A 14915-nucleotide genomic window follows, 5' to 3' on the forward strand; every position below is an offset into this window, starting at 1 on the left:
CAACAGCTGAGGTAATATTCACTGGTCTATAATTTCCTGGGATATCTCTTCTAACTTTCTTGAATAAAGGAACAACATCCGCAACCTTCCAAATCCTCCGGAACCTCCCACGTCTCCGTTGATGATGCAAAGATCATCAGCGATCTCTTCCCTCGTCTCCCACAGTAGCCTGGAGTATATTATGTCCGGTACCGGCGACTTATCCAATTCGATGCTTTCCAAAAGCTCCATTACATCCTCTTTCTTAACATCTACATACTCAGGCTTTTCCGTCTGCTGCAAGTCATCACTACAATCACTAAGATACTGAAGTAAAGTATTCATTAAGTAGCTCCTATGGTCTTATTAAATATTTATTGTGATCTTATGGTCGTATGGTATCTCCACAGCTGCGCAAGAACGGGAGTCGAAAATGAAGATCGGAAATAGACCGTACCGTCTGATCTGCCTACTCTGCCTAGTTACAGCCGCCCTCATCGTGATTGTGGCCGGTCTCTCGAACTATGGTGAGTGGAACGGTCTCCGGATGGAGTCAGACCATAAATAAAGAGAGTGGAATATATTGAGATTGCAAAACATCACAGTGAAACCAAAACCCCCTTACCGTAACACCGATGGAAGAAGGCAGCATACATGAAGTATAGGAAACAAAGATCAGATGGGTCTATTGAGGAAAATAGGGTAGCAAGGAAAGAAATGAAGAAGGGAATGTGAACGGAAAGAAGGGAGAAAGAGACGGCCTTGGTGAGTAGGGTATAGGAAAACCCCAAGGAATTCTTCAATTATGTGAAGAACAAAAGGATGACAGGAGTGAAGGTAGGAGCGGTTTGAGATAAACATCGGAAGATATGCCTGGAGACTGTGGAAGTGAGCGAGGTCCTCATTGAATACTTCTCTTCGGTATTCACCAATGAGAGGGAACCTGATGACGGTGAGAACAATATGAGGGAATTTGATGTTCAGGAATATGTTGATAATAGGGGAGTGGAGATGTTGCAGTTGATAAAATACATTCGGACAGATGTCCCTGGGGCCTGACGGAATATTCCCCAGGCTGCTTTACGAGGAGAAAGAAGATATTGCTGAGCCTCTGTCTTTCTGTCCATTGGAGGGAGGCGAATTTTGTCCTCCTGTTCAAATAAGGAGGTAGGGATAGTCCGAGTAATTATAACCTAGTGACCGTTACGTCCGTGGTGGAAAAACAGTTGGAAAAGATTCTTAGAGATAAAACCTATGGGCATTTAGAGATCATGGTCTGAACAGGGACAGTCAGCATGTCTTTGTGAAGGGCCGATCGTCTCAAAAAAGCCTGACAAAATTATTTGAGAAAGTGACCAGGCATATAGCTGAGGATAATGCAGTGGATGTGATCTACATGGAATTTAGTCCGGCATTTGGCAAGGTTCCACACGATAGAGCTTATTTAGAAAGTCAGAAGGGTTAGGATCCAGGGGAGTTTGGCCAGCTGGATTCACAATTGGCTTGCCTGCAGAAGGCAGAGTGTCGTGGTGGAAGGAATACACTCGGATTGGAGGTCCGTGACTACTGGTGTTCCATAAGGATCCGTTCTCGACCCTCTGCTTTTCGTGATTTTACTAACGACATGGATGTGGGGGCAGAAGGGCGGGTTGGCCAGTTTGGAGACGACACAAAGGTTGGTGGTCTTGTGGATAGTGATAAGGATTGTCGAAGATTGCAGAGAGAATTTGATAGGATGTAGAAGTGGGCTGAGAGGTGGCAGATGAAGTTCAACACGAAGAGGTGTGAGGTCGTACACTTTGGAAGGGCAAACTCCAAGGCAGAGTACAAAGTAAATGGCAGTATACTTGGTAGTGTGGTGGAGCAGAGGAAACTGGGGGTACATGTCCACAGATCCCTGAAAGTTGCCTCACAGGTAGATAGGATAGTTAAAACGATTATGTTTGTTAGCTTTCATAAGTCGAGGGATAGAGTTTAAGAGTCGCGATGTAATGATGCAGCTCTATAAAGCTCTGGTTCGGCCACACTTGGAGTACTGGTGTCCCGTTCTGATATCCTCACTGTAGGCCGGCTGTGGAAGCGTTAGAAAGTGTGCAGAGGAGATTTACCAGGATGCTGCCTGGTTCAGAGTGTATGCATTATGATCGAAGATTAAGGGAGCTAGGGCTTTACTCTTTGGAAGGAAGGAGGATGAGACAAGACAAGGTAGAGGTATACAAGATATTAAGAGGACTAGATAGAATGGACAGCAAACACCTCTTCCCCAGGTCACCACTGCTCAAAACAAGAGGACATGGCTTTAAGGTAAGGGCTGGGATGTTCAAGGGGGATATTAGAGGTTGTCCTTTTACTGAGAGAGTGGTTGGAGACTGCACTTCCTGTCTCAGTGGTCTCAGTGGTGCAGGCAGGCAGATACACTAGTGATATTTGAGAGCCTACGAGACAGGTATATGGAGGAGTTTAAGGTGGTAGGTTATATGGGAGGCAGCGTTTAAGGGGTCGGAACAACATTGTGGGCCTGTACTGTGCTGTACTATTCTATGTTCTGTAATACAGACACACCCCGAACCGTGATAAAAACACGGCCTTTACCGTAACACATTCAAGACTCATGCTGACACCGACGCGCCATTCGCCATAACATCAACAGTGCTGTTAACGTAGCACGGTCACGACCTTCAACGAGACTCAGATACACTCCTAACCGCGACACTGACACCACAATCACCGTGACACACACGTGGCTGTCACACTGACCGCAACGTACCCCTCACTGTAATATTGACAGGCCCCTGAAGTTTCATTGATAAATTTCTTAATCGACACCGGCACACACCTCACAGTGACACCGACACGCTCTTCACCGTGACACTGAGGTACCGTACACCGTGACGCCTTCACGTACCTCAGCGCGATCCGCTCTGCACCGCATCGTGACAAAGACTCACACGTCACTGTAACACCACTTTCCGAAACAGTATCACTCCTCAACATAACACCGATGCACCACTCACTGAGGCAATTACCCTCACCTCACCCTGACACAGGCAAACCCTCACCAGACACCGACAGCTAAATACACAATGACACAATGACATCGACATAGAACTCTCCATTGCACCGACACACACCTCAGCGTGTCACTCTCACACACACCGTGGCCATGACATTTCTCTCACCGTGGCACTGACATACCCATCTCTTCGCAACCAGCTCACCCCACACCATGAGACCGTGACACGTCATTGTCACCTCCCGCCGGGGCTCGGAGACTCCTATCACAGTGACACCGACACGTTCCTCACAGCAACTCGGACATGCCCCGCACGATACTGACGCAGACACCCATTGTAACAATCAAAAAACCTTCACCGGGACATTGATATACCCCTTTGTGTGAAACACACACGTTCCTCAACGTGGCGCCGACGCCTCTCACTCTGCCACCAGCACATCCTTCACTGAGAGACCTTTCACCATGACACTGACACAACACTCTCTGTGACCCGTTCGGTAGCGTGACGCTGACTCACGTGTCACTGCAAACGCTAAACGTCCTTCACCATCTCTCTCAGTGTCACAGATTCGTCAATCTAAGGTCACCTCCGACCGAAGCTACAATGAGTTAAACTCAACCCTTCAATCCAAGCTCTCTGCGCTCAACTCTAATCTGGCCGTTCTTAAACGTATGCAGAGCGATCTCCGTCACCAGTTCACTGAGATGGAAACGAAGTACAGATCTCTCAACGAAACCAAGGCTCAAATCTGTGAATTGTTGACCAGCAGACGAGGTGAGGCATCATCCCCCTCTTTCACCCGCTCCTCATCACAGGGCAGGGATAGAGAGAGGAAGCGTCACTCTTGTGCATGACATCGGGAGTGTGTGAAGAGATGGTATGGAAGATGATTCACTCTGTGTTTGACCCGGTGCCTGTGTGATGGGACAGCATGGAGGGAGTTTCCCTCTGTCACTGAATCTAGGAGAGTGTGATGGGACGTTGTGGAGGTGGATACACTCTGTGTCTGAACACTGGATTGTGAGACGTAACATTACAACTTCACTCTATGTCTCACTGCGGAAGTGTCTGATGGGACAGTATGGATCCAGCTTCACTCTGTGTCTGACAGCGGGACTTGTGTTGGGACAGTCCCCAGAAAGATTCGCCCCATCTCTGACCGCTGAAGTGTATTATGGCACCTGGGAGAGAGCGTTTCACTCTGAATCCGGGAGTGTGCGACGAGACGGTGTAGCGGGGACATCACTCTGTGTCTGAATCCGGGAGTGAGTAATGGGATCGCAGAGAGAGAGCGTCTGTGTCTGAATCTGGGACGGTGTGATGGGATGGTGTTGAGGGAGTATCGCTCTGTGTCTGAATCCCGGAGTGTGTAATGGGATCGTAGATAGAAAGCGTCTGTGTCTGACTCCGGGACTGTGTGAGAGGACACTGCAGACGGACTTTCATTCTATGTGACACAGGATTGTGTGATTGGATGTTCTGGAGCGAGTCTGAACCCGTCAGTGTGCCATGGGAGAGCGGGGGCTGAACTTCGCTTTGTGTGTGAGCACAGCTGAGCGTGATGGGACCGTTGAGAGAGAGCTTCACTCTGTGACTCGCCAGAAGATGTCTGATGTACGGAGGGCGTAAGGAGGGAGATTTACACTGTGATAGGCTCGGGAGTGTGTGCTGGGATGATGTGCAGGGAGCTTCGCTCGTTCTCTGACTCCTGTGTTGTGTGATGTCACCGGGTAGAAAGAGCATCATACTGTATCTGACCACGGGAGTATGCGGCGGGATCGTGCAGAGAGTGTTTCATTTCCTGTCTGACCACGGGGAGTGTGTTGGGGGAGTGTGGAGGGAGCCTCACGCTGTTTTCTTCCGCAGGACTTCGTGATGGGAGAGCATGCAGTGCGCTTCACTCCATGTTTGACCCAAGGAGTGTGTGATAGTGTGGTGGAGAGAAAGCTTCAGTCTGAGACTGACCCGGTCGTGTGTGATGGGACAGTGTGGTAGGAGAATCACTCTGTGTTTGACACTGGGATAGTATAATGGGATCGTCAGGCAATAGCTTCAGTCTTCATCTATCCCTGAGAGTGTGTGAAGTGACGTTGTGGATTGAACCCAAATTTCTGTCTGCCCAATCAGGAATGTGTGCGATTGAATGGTATGCAGGGACCTTCACTCTATAACTGACACCTGGTGCCTGTGATGGGACGGTGCCGAGGTTGTTTCTTTGCGATTCTGGGGGGAGATTCACTCTGTATCTGATCTCGGGAGTGTGTGGTGCGACGGTGCGGAGGGAGATTCACTCTGTGTCTATCCGTAAGAGCGTGTGATTTGACAGTAAGCAGCGTGCAGTCTGAATCCATGAGTGTGTGATGGGGCCGTAGCAAGAGAGACATTCACTCTGTGTCTGACCCCGGGTGTGTATGATGTAATAGTATAAGGAATTTCTACTCTATGTTTACTCCTGGATTCTGTGATGGAACAGTGCTAAAGGAGAGTCCCTCAGTGTCCGGCAACGGGTTGCGTGATTGGAAATTGCGGAGGGAGCTAAATCATATGTCTCACCCCGGGAGTGTGTGACGGTACGTTAGGGAGTGAAATTCTATTTCTGTCTGTCCCTCAGGATCTCTGTGATACTATGGCGGAAAGGAGTTTTTAACTGACTCCTGAAGATTGTGATGGGGCGGAATTGAGGGAGCAACAACTGGTCAGGGGTCCCACGAATGTGTAATTGGGTGCCGTGGCGCGAGTTTCAATTTGAGTCTGACAGCAGGAGAGTGCGATGGGACGGCGTGAATGAGTTTGATTCTGACGACGGGAATGTGTGATAGAAGGGTGAGAGGGTAGTTTGTATCTGACCCCGGGAACGTATAATGGGGCAGGTTCGAGGGAGTCTCACCCTGTGTCTGACCCCGGGAGTGTGTGATGGGACGGTGTGGAGGGGGTCTCACCCTGTGTCTGACCCCGGGAGTGTGTGATGGGACGGTGTGGAGGGAGTCTCACTCTGTGTCTGACCCCAGGAGTGTTTGCGATGGGATGCTATGCAGGGAGCATCACTCTGGGTCCGACCACAGGAATGAGCTCAGGAGACTGAGGAGGGAACTTCACTCTATATTTTACCGGAGTGACTGATGGGACAGTGCAATACGGAGCTCACACTGGGTGAAACCCCTGGGAGTGTGATGGGACTGTATGGCGGGAGTGTCACTCTGCGTCTGACCTCTGTCGACTGTGACAGGATGATGTGGAAGGAGCTTCACTTTGTGAATGACACAGTGTGCGTGTGATGGAGGGATCATCACTTATATCTGACCACAGGACTATGTGATTGGACGGTGTTTCTGACAGGAGTGTGTGCTGGGACGGTCTGGTGGGAGCACTACTGTGACCGACCCAAGGATTGTGTGATGCGACAGTGAGAGGGAGAATCATGCAGTGTCTGCCCCCTGGAGTATGCGATATGACGGGGTGGTGGAAACTTCAAAGTGTCTGACGCCGGAAGTGTGTGATGGAACGATGTGGAGAGAGCTCCTTTCTGTGTCTGACACCGGGAGTGTGTGATGGGAGGGTGTGCAGGGAGATTCACTCTGTGTCTGACCCCGGGAGTGTGTGATGGGACGGTATGGAGGGAGTTTCACTCTGTGTCTGACCCCGGGAGTGTGTGATGGGACGGTGTGCAGGGAGATTCACTCTGTGTCTGAACCCGGGAATGTGTGACGAGACGGTGAGGAGGGATCCTCTTTCTGTGTCTGATCCGGGAGTGTGTCAGGGGACCGGTAAGGAGTGGGTTTCATTCTGTACTTGACCAAGTGTGTGTGACGGGACGGTGATGTGGGATCCTCTTTCTATGTTTGACTCACAGCGGATGAAATGGACCGTACGCAGGGAGATTCACTGTTCCTTCTTCCTATTTTCCAGAACAAGAGTGTCCCCAGTCCTGGATCAGAAATGAAGTCGGCTGTTATTTTATAACTACGTTGAAATTATCCTACGAAAAAGCGAGGCAGTATTGCTGGGACTCTGATTCTAAACTTCTGGATATAAATTCAGCAGAAGAAGAGGTACGTGTCAGATCGACGGAAGATATATCAACACCAGAGAGAAGCTCCCTCCACACCGTTTGATCTCACAATTCCGGTGTCAGACTCCCAGTGTCATAAAAGGAGTGAATTTCCTTCACACCATCCCGTTACACATTTCCGGGTTCAGACACAGAGTGAAGCTCCCTCCACATCGTCACATCACAGACTCCCGTGGTCGTACACAGAGAGTTCCCTACATACGGTCTCATTACACACTCCCGGGTTCAGACACAGAGTGAGTCTCCCTCCGCACCGTGGCATCACATTCTCCTGTGGTGAGACACAGAATTAATCTCCTTCAATACCATCTCTTCAAACTCTCCAGGGGTCAGACAGAAAGTGATGCTCTTTAAATTTTGTTCGAATTCAATCGTTAATAATAACATTTTAATTTCACAGAATTTTGTTGTCAAAGCTGTCCGCGACCAAGACAGTTCATATTGGATTGGAAAATGCAAAGACGGGTGAGATTTAGGATTTTGCATGTTTCTCAGAGAAAGTGGGTCGTCGGATTGATACAGGCTGCGAGAAGCGAGTGGGCAGTGGGTTTATTTTGGGGACTGGCACAGGCTGCGGGAAGGTTGTGTGCAGTGATATTAGTTTGTGGTCACACACGAGTTGCTAAAGGGAGTGGGCATTGGTATGAATTGGCGGATTGAGAAGGGCTGTGTGGAGAGAGTGGGAAATCGGGGCATTTTGGAGAGAGAGAAAGTTCTGCGGTGAGAGAATGGGCAATTGGATTTGTTTCGGAATCGACACGGACTGTTGGTAGAGAGTGTGCAGTAAAACTAATATAACCATATAACAATTACAGCACGGAAACAGACCATCCCGGCCCTGCTAGTCCGTGCCGAAAACTTAGTCTCACTAAGTTCCACCTACCTGCACTCAGCTCAGAACCCTCCATTCAATTCCTGTCCAAAATCTATTTTTCTTTTAAATGACAGAATCAAACTTGCCTCTACCAGTTCTACTGGAAGCTCGTTCCACACAGCTACCACTCTCTGGGTAAAGAAGTGTTGTCCTTAAACTTTTGTCTGTTAACTGTCAACTCATGTCCTCTTGTTCGAATCTCCCATACGCTCAATGGAAAATGCCTATCTACGTCAACTCTACCTTTCCCCTTCATAATTTTAAATACCTCTATCAAGTCCCCCCTCACCTTTCTTCGCTCCAAAGAATAAAGACTTAACTTGTTCAACCTTTCTCTGTAACTTAGGTGCTGAAACACAGGTAACATTCTAGTAAATGTCCTCTGTACTCCATATATTGTGGTGACATCTTTCCTATAATTCGGTGACAGAACTGTACACAAAACTCCAAATTTGGCCACACCAATGCCTTGTACAATTTTGACATTACATCCCAACTCCTATACTCTTTGCTCTCATTTATAAAGGTCAGCATGACAAAAGCTTTCTTCACCATCCTAAACACATGAGGTTCCACTTTCAGGGAACTATGCACCATTATTCCCAGATCACTCTGTTCTACTGCATTCCTCAATGCCTTACCATTTACCATGTATATCCTATTTTGATGAGTCCTACCAAAATGTCGCACCTCACTCTTATCAGCATAAATTCCAGCTGCCATCTTCCAGCACAATCCTTCTGTTGGCCTAAATCTCTCTGCAAGATTTGAAAGCCAACTTCATTGTCTATAACGGCACCTATCTTAGCATCGTCTGCATATTTATTAATCCAATTTACCACCCCATCAACCAGATCATTAATGTATATGACAAACAACATTGGGACACAGTACAGATCCCTGAGGCACACCACTAGTCACCGGCCTCCAACCTGACAAACAGTTATCCACCACTACTCTCTGGCATCTCCCATCCAGCCACTGTTGAATCCATTTTACAACTTCAATATTAATACCTAACAATTGAACCTTCCTAACTAACCTTCCGTGTGGAACCTTGTCAAAGGCCTTACTGAAGCCCTTATAGACAATTCCCACTGCTTTTCCCTCTTCAGCTTTCTTCGTAACCCCTTCAAAAAATTCAATAAGGTTTGTCAAACATGACCTTCCAAGCACAAATCTATGTTGACTGCTTCTAAACTGACCCTGTCTATCCAGATAATTATATATATCATCTCGAAGATTATCTTCCATTAGTTTACCCACCACCGACGTCAAACCTGCACGCTGATAATTGCTGGGTTTACACTGAGATTCCTATTTAAACAATGGAACCACATGAGCAATACGCCAATCCTCCGGCACAATCCCCGTTTTCGAATGACGTTTGAAATATTTCTCTCAGAGTCCCTGCTATTTCTACACTAACTTATCAGGTCCCGGAGACTTATCCACGTTTTTATTCTTTAAAAGCTCCAGTACTTACTCTTCTTTAATCATCATAGCTTCCATAACTAACCTACTTGTTTGCCTTATTTTTATAATTCAATATCTTCTCCTCAGTGAATAACGATGAAAAGAAATTGGTCAAAATCTCCCCCATCTCTTTTGGCTCCACAAATAGCTGTCCACACTGATTCTCTAAGGGACGAACTTCATCCTTCACTATCCTTTAGCTATAAACATAACAGCAGAAACACTTTGGATTTATTTTCCTTACTTGCCAAAACAACCTCATATATTCTATTAGCTTACTAACTTCTTTCTTAAGATTCTTTAAATATTCTTTATATTCTTCGAGCACCTTATTTACTCCATGCTGCCTATACTTATTGTAGATCTCTCTCTTTTTCCGAATCTGGTTTCCAATATCCCTTGAAAACCATGGCTCTCTCAAACTTTTAAACTTTCCTTTCAACCTAACAGGAACATAAATCATTCTGTACCATCAAATGTTCAACTTTCAATGGCCTTCATTTGTCTATTACGATCTTCCCATAAAACAAATAATCCCAATCCACTCCATTTAAATCCATTCGCATCTCTTCAAAGTTAGCCTTTCTCCAATCAAAAATCTCAACTCTGTGTCCAGTTCTATTTTCCTCCATAATTATATTGAAACTAATGTTATTGTGATCACTGGACGCGAAGTGATCCCAAAATCATAGCTCGGTCACCAGACCTATCTCATTCCCTATCAGGAGATCCAACACTGCCCCATCTCCAGTTGGTACCTGTATGTATTTCTTGTAAAAATAAATATCCAGCACACATTTTACAAACTCCAAACCATCCAGCCCTTTAACAGAATCGGCTTCCCAGGCTATGTGTGGAAAATTAAAATCTCCCACAATCACTACAAATACCTGCTATCTCCTTACAAATTTGTTGCTCCAATTCTGGCACCCCATTAGGTGGTCTATAATTGTTACTACACCATTCCCATTACTCAATTCCACACAGATAGTCTCCCTAGACGAACCCTCTAGTCTATCCTGCCTTGCCACCTCTGTAATATTTTCTTTGACAAGCAGTGCCACACCTCCCCCTCTTGCCCCTCCGATTCAATCACACCAGAAGCAACGAAATCCACGAATATTTAGGTGCCAATCATACGCCTCCTGCACACATTTTTCACTAATTGCTACAACATCATATTTCCAAGTATCAATCCGTACTATAAGCTCATCCACCTTTCTTACAATTCTGCTAGCATTAAAACAGATGCATTTAAGAAACGCTCTACATCTTCCTCTCTGTTTATCCCTAACAGTGCAAACAACTTTATTAACTTTTTCTACTTCTCCCCTACATCTTTGGTCTGTGCGCTCCCCTTCTCTAACACCTGCTTATCCTCCCCACAGACTGTCTACCAGCTTTCTCTATTTGTGAACTAACCTCCTCTCTCCTAGATTCTGCAAATTGATTCCCACCCCCAGTCATTCTAGTTTAAAATCTCCCCGGGAGCCTTGGCAAACCTCCCGGCCAGGATATTTGCCCCCCTAGGATTCAACTGTAACCTGTCCTTTTTGTACAGGTCACGCCTGCCCCAAATGAGGACCCAGTAATCCAGAAACTTGAATCACTTCCCCCTGCTCCAATACTTCAGCCACGTATTTATCTTTCAACTTATTCCATCCCTACTGTCACTGTCGCGTGGCACAGGCAGGTTTCCCGAGATTCCTGCCTTTGCGGTCCTTCTTCTCAACTCCCTTCCTTTCTCCCTATCTTCGCCTTTCAGGACGATTTCACTTTTCCTACCTATGTCATTGGTACCGATATGTACCACGACCTCTGGTTACTCACTATCCCACTTCAGGATATCCTGGTCGCGATCAGAAACATCTCGCACCCTGGCACGAGGGAGGCAAACTACCATTCAGGTCTCCTGACTGCGTCCACAGAATCGCCTAACTGACCCTCTAACTATCGAGTGCCCTATTAATACTGTCTTCCTCTTCCTTTCCCTACCCTTCTGATCTACAAGGCCGGACTCTTTGAGCCGGTGGCAAGGCCACTGTCGTTTCCCCCAGGTATGTTGCTCCCCCCCCCCAACAGTACTCAAACTGGAGTACTTATTGTGAAGGGGTACAGCCACTGGGGTACTCTCTAGTACCTGACTCTTCCCCTTCCCTCCACTAACCGTGACCCACCTGTCTGCCTCCCGTGGCCCTGGTGTGACCACCTGCCTGTAACTCATCTCTATCATCTTCTTCCTCTCCTGGACCAGACGAAAATCATGGAGCGACAGCTCCAGTTCCCTAACACGATCCCTTAGGAGCTGCATCTCAGCGCACCTGGCGCAGATGTAGACGTCCCGGAGGCTGGGAGACTCCAGGACCTCCCACATCCGAACACCGAGAACAACAAGTTGCCCTCACATTCATAATTCCCCCCTTTCCTCAAATAGCAGGGAAAATTAAAAACTGCACCTACCTTGCCTCGCCGGTTTCCTCCTAACCCTGTTGAGGCAAAACCCTTAAGCCTTCACTCTGCTCCCGGCTCACTCCGCTGCCCGCAAAACGACGCTGCCCGCTGTATAAAGTTGTGTTCCTTTTAAATCTTCCCGGCCTCACTGCCCAACATCACACGCCTGCGCAGTCCCGCCTCTCTGAACTCCGATGAGAAGAAGAAAAAATCAAAATGGCTCCCACCGCTCTCCCGTTCTGATCCTCAGACTTCCTTCTCCAAATGTGAGAACTGACATGGGCTGTGGGGAGAGAGGGCGAAGTCAGTCTTTTGCTGGTTGACACAGATATTTAGGAAAAAGACTAGGCATTGGGATTATTGTGTGGACTCGCACGGGAACTTGAGGTGAGACTGGGAAGTCCAAGTATTTTGTGGACTAGGGGCCATGGGGAGAGAGTGGAGCTATGGTGTTCTTTTGGAAACTGACCCAGGTTGTGGGAAAGGGTGAGACAGTGGGGGCACTTTGGGGCCTGGCACATGTCTGTGAGCGGAGAATGAGGGAGGGGTGTACTTTGGGGGCAGACACAGATCTGTGCGGAGAGAATGGTTCAGTGGGAGTACTCTGGGGACTGAGACACGTCCGTGGGGAGAGCATGGGAAGCGGGAGATGGTTTAGTGATTGACACAGCTATCTAAGAAGAGGGTTGAGCAGTGGGATTATTTCGGGGACCGGCACGGGGCTGTGGGGAGAGAGTCAGGCAGTGGGTATAGTTTGGACTGAAACTGATCTGTGTGGTGGGAGTGGTGAGTGTGAGTACTTAGGAAGAAAACACAGGCCTGTGGGGAGACAGTAAAGAAGTGGGAGCATTTTGAGGACTAACATGGGGGCTTTGGGAGACACTGGCGCTGTGGGAATATTTTGGGGACTGACACGGGCCTGTGAGGAGAAGGTTGGGTACTGTTATTATTCTGATATCGGATAGCAATCTGTCGGTAGAGATTGGGGCAAGGGATTACTTTGGTGACTGACACAGTGTTGCAGAGAGAGAGAGAGTGGGTCAGTGGGTGTATTCTGGAGAATGACACAGGGCGGAGCTGGGAAAGTGGGGTTGTGGGAGATGTTGGTGTGCCACAGGTCAATTGCGAGGGAGGATATCAGTGGTTTTGGGGACTGACTGCTGGAGGTGTGTTGAAATTGTTTACCCCTCTTTGACAGGAAAGTGGCTTCGAATGTCCTGTTCCGGATGTACGATGGAGACTTCGAATGCGGTAAATGTACAAATGACACTGAGGTTAAAGATTGCAGTCAGGTTCGTGCACGCTTCATCTGTGAGAAGTCTGCACGTTTTTTCCCGGATATTTCTGAAAAGATCAAGTATCTCTGTCAACAACCAGTGGGACCGACTTGAATATAATGATAAAACCCTCTTTCTCCCCCATTTCACTTAACAACTCAGACTACCCCTTCCGCACCGCTGTTCCTCACCTTTAACCTATCCTCGTCTTCCATCGCAATCTTACTCACCATCTCGTCCTCACTTTACCCTCGGCCCTATAAAGTCTCACTCTCATCCCTCCCCACTCCCCCCTCCTCTGTTTCATCCCCATTTTCATCACCCCGCTTTCTTGCCTCCCTCCCTCCCAATACCCCTTCTGTTCCCGCTCTCTCCCTCGATTCTCTACTCTGTCTCTACCCTCTCTCCCCATCGCACTGTCTCCCTTTTATCAAACCCAACTCGCTCCACACTTCTATCTTTTGCTACTCTCACCTCAATCATGTGCGTTAATGGTCTCGATACCCCAGTCCTGGGGAAATAGAGTGCACGCATTCGCCTGATCTGTGTCCCTCGTGGTTTTGTACACCTCTGTAATGTCACTGAAAAAAGTTTCAGAATTCCCAACCTTGCTCCATAACCCTCCTGTCCCGGCAGCATCCTCGGAAATCTCCCTCTGCAATCTTTCCAGTTCGTTGAGATTTCTCTTAGAGCAAGGCAAGCAGAACTGAACTCCATACTCCAAGTGCGGCCTGACCGACGTCATCTGCAACTGCAACGTGACCTCCGACCCCCGTACTCAGTGTCCTGACTGATGAAGGCCAGCGTGCCAAATGTCCTGTCCACCTGTATCGCATCTTTTCCACCGGATTCACGGTCTGTTTTATTATCTGTGACTTAGACCACCTGAGATTTGTTCTTTTGAAAAATCAGTAGAGCGCAAATATGTAAAATTAACGTCAAATGCAAAAAGCTAATATATGCCGCAAAAAATGTGGAGGTGGTGCTGATGCGTTCACGAAAATGCTGGCGGAGGGGAAGAAGGTGTTCCTGGTTCATTGAGATTTCAGTCTCCTGTTCGTCGTCAACCCTCCTTCCCAGCCGACCATCCTCGTCACCGTCATCCGCCACTTCCCCTACAGCCCTCCCCGTTTGCGCCGCCGCTATCTTGTTCCACACACCCTGTCTCCATGACCCCTCCGTCCCCAACACTCCGTGCTGTCTCCGTTATCTCCAGCTTCACAAATTCGGCTCTCCTTCTCACTGACCCGCTCCATCCCCTGCAGGTCCTCCACGATTCCATTAATCCTCTCCCTCCTCCACACGTCTCCCTCTCTCTCTGTTTATATGTAATTATGGGGAGGAGGGGGAGAGGTGACGTCTGTTGTTACACCACCCAGCCCCCTTCCACCGGATATCGATCTCTCGGTTTTGAGCCTCTGCACTGCTCTGTGTGAACAGGCCAATCGTTTGGTTCGACAACGTTTCATCCCAGTGACTGCTATCTCACCACCATGTCCATCCCCGTACCAATTCTCTCCTGTTCCCTGCACATCCTCTGAACACAAACACACGCACGTTCTCCGAGCCGGCACACAATTCAAGACTACTGGAACTTCGGAGTTCTGGGTATTGGTGAAAGGGAACAGGCTTCGGAACATGGGAGTTTCTGAAGGGACCCTGGGGAGTAAGCTTCAGTTTGTGTATGAACCCGGGTGTGTGCGATAGGACGGTCCAGAGAAAGCGAAACCCAGTGTCTAACTTCAGGAGAGTGTGATGCGACGGTGTTGATA

General features: G+C 48.1%; 1 protein-coding gene across 1 annotated transcript; it reads left to right on the forward strand.

The window, feature by feature from the left end:
* Nucleotides 1-391: 391 nt before the first annotated feature.
* On the forward strand, nt 392-14119 carry LOC140720086 (oxidized low-density lipoprotein receptor 1-like). Its single transcript, XM_073034986.1, has 5 exons — nt 392-506; nt 3555-3770; nt 6903-7045; nt 7466-7530; nt 13065-14119. The coding sequence occupies exons 1-5, from the start codon at nt 413-415 to the stop codon at nt 13255-13257; spliced, it is 711 nt and encodes a 236-aa protein (XP_072891087.1). The 5' UTR covers nt 392-412; the 3' UTR covers nt 13258-14119.
* Nucleotides 14120-14915: the final 796 nt, after the last annotated feature.

Source organism: Hemitrygon akajei, unplaced genomic scaffold (genome assembly GCF_048418815.1).
Source record: "Hemitrygon akajei unplaced genomic scaffold, sHemAka1.3 Scf000036, whole genome shotgun sequence".
NCBI classification, from domain to species: domain Eukaryota; kingdom Metazoa; phylum Chordata; class Chondrichthyes; order Myliobatiformes; family Dasyatidae; genus Hemitrygon; species Hemitrygon akajei.